Source organism: Populus euphratica, unplaced genomic scaffold (genome assembly GCF_000495115.2).
Source record: "Populus euphratica unplaced genomic scaffold, PopEup_1.0 scaffold81.1, whole genome shotgun sequence".
Lineage (NCBI taxonomy): Eukaryota > Viridiplantae > Streptophyta > Magnoliopsida > Malpighiales > Salicaceae > Populus > Populus euphratica.
Window position 1 is genome coordinate 480771 of NW_011499945.1, and position 8080 is coordinate 488850.

At 29.2% G+C, this 8080-nt stretch overlaps 1 protein-coding gene and 1 long non-coding RNA gene across 2 annotated transcripts in view; both read right to left on the reverse strand.

The window, feature by feature from the left end:
* Nucleotides 1-1957, reverse strand: part of LOC105137457 (uncharacterized) — a 5418-nt gene extending 3461 nt beyond the window's left edge. Inside the window, exons 1-3 of the mRNA XM_011043194.1 lie at nucleotides 1304-1957; nucleotides 1012-1121; nucleotides 216-284 (exon numbers count right to left, since the gene is read on the reverse strand). Coding sequence (XP_011041496.1) covers nucleotides 216-284; nucleotides 1012-1121; nucleotides 1304-1631 — 507 coding nt within the window. The 5' untranslated portion in view covers nucleotides 1632-1957. The remainder of the gene's footprint in view (nucleotides 1-215; nucleotides 285-1011; nucleotides 1122-1303) is intronic.
* Nucleotides 1958-2772: 815 nt separating this feature from the next.
* On the reverse strand, nucleotides 2773-3441 carry LOC105137456 (uncharacterized). Its single transcript, XR_844587.1, has 2 exons — nucleotides 3350-3441; nucleotides 2773-2992 (listed from the first exon to the last, which is right to left on the reverse strand). It is a non-coding gene; the product is annotated as an uncharacterized LOC105137456 (long non-coding RNA).
* Between the last annotated feature and the right edge of the window lie 4639 nt (nucleotides 3442-8080).

The following is an 8080-nucleotide window of genomic DNA, read 5'->3' on the forward strand; positions in this document are numbered from 1 at the left end:
TTCCCCGGGGGGGGGGGGAATTGCAGCAAAATGTAAATATGGGATGCAGTTTCTGGGTTTTAGTTTCAACCGCTGCACATATGTTACCGATTTGATTCTGTGAGATATCCCATTCCATATTTTCCGATTTAAGATATGAACCATAGTTTTCAAGTCTGGAGTTAAGTACTCCTAAGAAAAATTCTAATGACAGAGAAATGAAAATAATACCATACCTGGTGGTCTGGCCTGGAAGCATCAAAATAAACCTTCATCCTATGCTTCAACCTCTTCAATCTTTCTTCCTGCAAGATTTTAAACTAATCTATCATGGTTGGCAATCATAAATAACAGAGAGAGAGAGAGAGAGAGAGAGGAATGCTAAAGATCATAAAACTGGAAAAGCTATAGCAAACTTCTATGAAGTCTCAGTTTCACGATTTTATATAAACTAGATTAAAGGAATAGTTTAGGTAAAATTGAGCCCGGTCCCTACTCTACTTGTAAAATCAAAGGCATTATTATGACAACGCAAGAGTGGAAAACTCAGTAATTAGCATATATACAAATTCAGTTCATAATCTACACGAATGGCTGAAATGGGAAGACAATGTGTCCACTCCTTCTCTTTTCCTGCATTTGTTACTATATATAATTGATCTTGCTAAACTATTTGCAAGGTGAAAGCAACCCCTAGTAGAGACTAGAGACTTAAACAACGAGGTCTGGATTTGTCAAGAAGCATCACAGTGAGGGATGATTGATTAAATTAAAGAAATAAGCTTCTTTTAATCTGCACTTCCAAGTTTGCTGTAATAGACCAGTTTTGAGCATCACATAGATCAGCTCCATTTGGGCAATGTACGACCAAGGAAGGCATCTTTATTGGTAAGAATCGACAGAAACCAGATGTTAAGAGTTTAGTGTCGAATAAGATGAGAGAAATAACAGAAAAATGAACAAGAAAAACCAATAAAAATTATCATCTATTTTTCTTCAATACTGTATGGTTCTTGTTGTAAGTTCACTTGCCTGTTGAGGGGTCAAGTTAATGCAAATTCGTTCATATGCTCCCTTTCGCTTGAAGCAAACACAAGTGAGGCCCTTACCAATCCAAGTAGGCGGCCCACAAGTTGCGTCATCTGCATACAACCATCAATATCTTTGCTTCAATCATAAAGTATAATATTCACTTCAGCAACCAATGACAAGAAGCCCAATATTTTGCAGCCATAATTTTAGCCAAAATACAAGAACAAACAAGGTGGGGAGGATATTATTTTTTTGAAAAATGGCTTAGCAGAGCAAGACAATCTTTAGCCACCTGGTTTAACAGCCACGCTAAAGCATTTCATATCAGCGATATGGAAAAGCAATGCCCCCAATTCTAAAACCTGAAGTTTCAGGGGGTGATGAATCCCACATAACATAAGCTTATTACAGTATAATAACATGAAAACAAACATATTTTTGGCAAGGGGCATGGAGCAGTCCGCTGCATGACCAGTTCTGTCTCTGAAAAGGCAGTGGGGACCTCCGACAAGGCGGCTGGATACAAAGGTCACGTGCCGCACGACGGTGGTTCTGCTAGTGTACTCCAACATTATTATACGTAAATAATCAAAATTGTGTTTTGCTGCTATCATTTGCATCCGGGCCGATACATACGTGACAGCCTGACGCTGTGTCTTCCTTTACCCGGCGAGCATAAAGTAGAGAGAGTGTAGACACGCGCTGAGTTGGAAATCCCACCACATGGGGGGCATATGGTATTCATGAGACACTAGATCTATTGGGGTCGGAAGTGTCTTCCACGCGCTAATAACGGAAAGCAAGTCTAGACGGTCTGTCACCTCTCAAAGCACGAACTCATTGTTTGTTTGTCCATGCCAAGATCGCAAATAAAGACAAACCTTCAATCTCTTGCCACGTTTACCGTCCCGTCCATCCACAGAGAAATTAGTAAGCCATTCACAATTTCACATATATTTTTATCTATAGGAAATACAGTGCGTGAAAGGTTGTCAAAATCAAAGCTATTTAGTGCCAGCATTGTTATTCTTTAAAAAAAAATATTATTTTTAATATTAATATAAGTTATTTTTTAAAAGAAAATATTATTTCTAATATTAATATATCAAAATTATTAAAAAAATATTATTTTTAAATTAAAAAAAATAAATTTTAAAAAAGAAGCACCTAACTCGAGATAGTATAAGGCTTAAGAATTGTTTAGGGTTCTGATGCAACTTGAATTTTATAATTTTTTTATTTTTTATTTAAAATTAATTTTTATTTATATTTTTAGATTGTTTTGATGTATTAATTTTAAAAAATATTATTTTAATATATTAAAAAACATTTTAAAAAGTAATTGTTGACCCTCTTAAATATTATATATAACAAATGAAATAGCTGTCAAAACATGTTTTGATTAAGTTTTAATAGTAACTCGATCAACTCCTACTCTAGTTTTTAACTAGCCCGGATAGATCCCGGGTCAACCGGTCCAAAAAAAGTTTGATTTCCCCCGTATGAGGGAGTTTTTATTTATATAATGGTAGTTATTTGTTTCACGTGAAGGTCTATGTTAGACGACCCAAGTTGCTACGCCTAATACCAACAACCTTTTTGGGGATGTTGGGCCACCATTCCAATCAGTGAAAGTCACCGTGAAGTGTACCGGCTTTGATAACTGGCCCACTAGCCCATCCGATGCACCATAGTCCCCTTCTCCCTCACGCACTGACACAGTCCCCTTTTCCCTCACACACTGACTGTTTTAGTCACTAGTTTACCACTCTCAATCGTGCCGAATCCGGCGAGATCAAAGATTTATTTCATTCCACGCTTATCCCAAATTTGCTGTAACTATACACCGATTACATTTGCGTAATAATAATAATTTATTAAACTAAAAGTACAAATGTGTGCAAAAATTATTGTTAAAATCGTGTCTACCACTGGTATTTTGAAGTTTAATCGCCAACAATGTTCTCGTAAAGCACGGATCCTGTTACACAAACACTTGCTTATAGCTTTTTTATTGTTCAATAATTACAAATTCCTAAGAGCATGAACAATAAATCAAACATTGCAGCGTCAAAAATGACTGGACAGTATTATTTGACAGAGAAAAGAATCCAGAGTGTCTGGTTGCATAAAGAACGAACGGAGAATTAAACACACACACACGCAGAGCTCTGGAAGTATTATAGCAGATGATCACGTGAAGTTATAGAAACAGAGAGATTAATCAATGCAAGGGAAAGGAATCAAATGGTTTCTGGTTTTCTGCATGCAATCATGAAAATGGATTCTGCTTATATTGTAGGAGTCGCGGTGTCAGAGTGAAGAAAAGGGATAAAACCTGAAGAAGCAGAGCCGTGAGCACAAGATCGGTTGGTGGATGTAGAAGGAGAGAGAGTACGGATGGCCAAGCAGCTACCCCGGGCCCTAACAACACTCATCGCTAGATGATTAGAAGCCGCCAATTTACTGCATTTCAGGTTCTGAGAAGAGAGGAAAAGGGAAGAAAGCAGAAAGAGAGGCGGTTCCTTCTGGCCCCGATTTTGGTGATCGAGTGGGAGTGATAAAAGAGTGGCGAGCGACTCGAATCGAAGGCCAGGAATGAACCGGTTCTTGTCCCTTTTCGCATGTGGAGACGAATTTACGGATTGCCCCCAGCAGAGGCCGGCAGCTCGTCAATCCTCATTGTATCGACATTCATTGGCGAGAGGGATAAAATCATAAAAGAGTGTCAAATGTCAATGACCCAATTTTTAACTTCTTCTCTAGCAGCACAAAACAATTAGTGCATCGCTGACCGCAGCCTTTGACACGTCGATCGTAACAAGGGACTGAATTAATTAAGATACAAAAATTATAAGCGTCAACTATAAAATTTCAAAAATTACATGTATTATAAAAAAATGCTCCATAAAATTCTATTTTTTTTATCATTCACAATTACTCCCTACAGGATTTTTTTATTATTAATACTTTTAAATATCTTTTTTATGTATATAAATAATCAAATAATCATTCAACTATTCATCTAAGCTGTTTTTTAACTAATTTAGTTGTTAGGAATAAGTAAAGCTAATGTTGATTTTATAAATAAAAAGACTAAAATATATAGCACGACATTCTTCATCTTCATCAATCTTTTTAGCAATATCATTGATTTTTTTTAGCTTTAAAAATTCTTCCTAGTATCTCAGGTAAAAAATGTAAGTTTATCAAGTGCTGCAAGCTTAATAATGGAGAAGTCAAATGAATAAAATTTAGCAATACAAATTCAATTTTTGCTTGAAAAGACTCCCTTGAATTCAAAAATACTATGCAAAAAAATAACTCTGTGTTAATTTGTAGCTCTAGATCATAAAATTCAAGCGATAAAATTTAAATTTGAAACTTTCTTAAGTATAAGCAACTTTTTTTCATTTTATTTCAGAAAAAAATATATTTGAGAGTGCACAGGAATGGGATCACGGGATGTTGGAGGCGTGGGTTAATGCCCCCGACCCCACCATTCAGGAGTAGAAATTGCCATTTAAATCCATTCGTTATTGCATATGTATTTTAATATTTTTATATATAATGATTTTAATGTGTATTTTTGTTGTTTGATAATCACAAGATCATCGAATGACTAAATAGGTTTGCCTATTTGTTTAGTTTATAATTACCAAAAAAAATAGTATAAAAAATTAAAACACAATTATGATATATATATATATATATATTAAACAAGTATAAAGTTTATACCTGATCATGAAAATATAATTAAGTTGAAATTTTTATTATTATCAATGATAAATTATTTATCAATATCGCTTCTCATTTTATATAAAATAACTAATTAACTTCAATAAGACTCTTAGGATTTTAGCAGCTCCTCAGTGTCCAAGTGTATTTTAAAATAAGATTTGCTGATTTCAAATCAATTGTACTGGATATCTATTTACAAGGACGAAAGCTAAGTTATTGAGTAGAAAAAACGAGCTAAATAACAAGTCTAAAAAATCCAATAACAAATAAATAAAAAAACTCAAAAAAAAATATATCACATTTTTCGCTCATCAAGTACACTAACTTATATAACGTAGGATCCAAATCATTAATTATTTATAATTCATGAATATTTATTAATTATAATGAATATTCATGTTTATAAATATATCCATGAATATTCATGATTTACAAATTATTTATATGATTAAATTTATTATTACCATATAATTAATAAATTGACTTATGTATTGAAACATTTTATGAATAAAAAATTAATGATGAATTAATAACTTCGTAACAAATATATCTTTTCAATCAAAATTTAAGCTCAAACTCATAAGTCTATAAATTTATTATCCAGTAAACAAAATTATTTTAGATTTGAAACTTTTATTATTGAAATGCTATTTGAAAATAATTTTTCATTTATATTTGATAATTTTTAAAAATTATATTTATATTACATATCAAAGCACTCATGTTGAATTTATAAAATTCAATATTATTTTAATTTCAAATATAAGTGAGCCTTTTATATTCAAATAATAACTTGGTAACAAATATATTTTTTCAATCAAAATTTAAGCTCAAATTTATAAGCCTGTAAGTTTATTGTCCAGTGAATAAAATTATTTTAGATTTGAAACTTTTATTATCGAAATGCTATTTGAGAATAATTTTTCATTTATATTTGATAGTTTTTAAAAATTATATTTATATTACATATTAAAGCACTCATATTGAATTTATAAAATTCAATATTATTTTAATTTCAAATATAAGTGAGCCTTTTATATTAATTTTATATAAACATGGAGTTTTTTAATTTATTATTGTATTTTTAATTAATTGAGATTTATTCTTGTAAAATGACTAAAAATTCAATTTATCATCTTGTTGATTTTTTGTTTTAAACTAATATATGTATGATTTAATATTATATAAATAAATGATTGTAGTAAAGGTAGAGGGAGAAAACATGTAAAGTTGTTCAGAAATAAATAATTTATTTGTCTATAATTGATATGTTTATAAAGTGTAATACTTTATTTTATTATTATTAATATAGAAATTTAAATCAATATGTATGTACCTTAATTAATAATATGAATTATAAAATTAAATATAATATAAGTCTTATGTAATCTCGAGATTTATGAAACTCGAATTAATAATTTTAAAATAAATAAATTTAAAGCATGACCAATTGAGTTACATCCCTTCCCTTCGTATAATACATTTTCTTTTATACCGGAGGGAGAAAACATGTGAAGTTGTTCGAAAATAAATATTTTATTTGTCGTGTGCGTCGTATATAATTAATATGTTTATAAAGTGTGATACCTTTTTTTATTATTATTAATATAGAAATTTAAATTAATATGTATGTACTTTAATTAATCATATAAATTATAAAATTAAATATTATATAAGTCTTAAGTGATCTCGAGATTTATAAAACTCGAACTAATAATTTTTAAAAAAACAAATTTAAAGCATAACCACATCCCTTCGTATAATACATTTTCTTTTATACATTATAAACATTTTAATTTCACTGGGATGAAATTAATTCAATTAATAATATAAAATATATTAAAAATTCATTTTATTATCCTAATTATTTTCTAGTTTTAAAAATACTTTTAAAAAATTTGAAAGATTTTTTATTTTAAATTAATTATTTTTTATATTTTCATATCGTTTAATGTATTAAAGTTAAAAATAAAATTTAAAAAATAAAAAAAATATTATTTTAAAAAATAATCAAATATACCCTTAAGTATGACTATAACCGAACTATCTTGCCTTTTATATATATCTTTCTCTTTCATTTTTGTTGCTTCTGTACTTTTTTATTTTTCAAAAAATGATCACGCCCCGAGGAGGAAACGTAAGTGAATCTGTCAGAAAAATAATAACCGGACGATTAGTGTTCTTCGCAATACAGTCAGAGGATGGCGACATACCCAATCTCATTTATTAAGTATTTGGAATAATGGTGTAAAATATTATTATTATTATTTATTTAAAATTATATTAAAATATTTTTTTTATTTTTAATATTAACACTTAAAACTGTATTATTTCATTATTTTTTTATTTTTTAAAATTTCTATACTAATCACCCCATTTATCCATGACATGGATCAGGAGAACAGACCTCAGTCGCATTAATATCTGTGCGCGGTAATAAAAAGAAAAAAGAGAGATTAGAGCGATCTTGTTTTGGAAACTCCAAGAATGTCATGGAAACCGGGTGTGTTCCACAGTCTCGAGTAGCGCGTGAAATTAATGGAACTATTACATGAATTCTCTCTGCTTACGACAGAGGCAAGGATAAGGGCGTTATGTTTTTGGAGCTTGCTACCCCACTTTACTGTCTTGTCTCTTTCTACTGGTCTTCTGACCTTAGATCTGATGCGATCGCCACGTGGCAGTTGATTCAAAATTGACAAAAAATGCTGAAGTATTTAAAGAATTTTTAAACGAGGAGGGAACCTTTAGAGACTTGAAAGCGTGCAGTTTAACATTGAAATGAAAATTACTTTTAAAAATATTTTTTATTTAAAAATATATTCAAATAATATATATTTTTTAAAATTTATTTTCAATACTAACATATTAAAATAATTTAAAAATATAAAAATATAAAAATATAATTTAAAAAATCAATCATTTTAATGTGTTTTACATTGCAAAAACAAACACGGTCTAAACACTAAATAATTCAATACACTACAATATTTTTTAGAGTGCATATATAATGTATTTTTTATTTTTTTAAATATTTAAATTAATATTTTTTTATCATTTTAATGTTATGAAATCTAATATAAAAAAATATTATCATGGTATATTTTTTAAAAATATTTTAAAAAGTAATTTATATTATAATCCCAATCATTATCAATATCTTCATATTCATAACCTTTTACTTATTTATTTATATAAATATTAGTTCTTGAAATGAATTAAAAATCCTAGCTTTTCATTAAATATTTAAGAATTTGTTTATTTCTGTATTTTAAAAGTTTCTTTAAAAAAATTAAAAAAATTTATTTATTTTAAATTAATATATTTT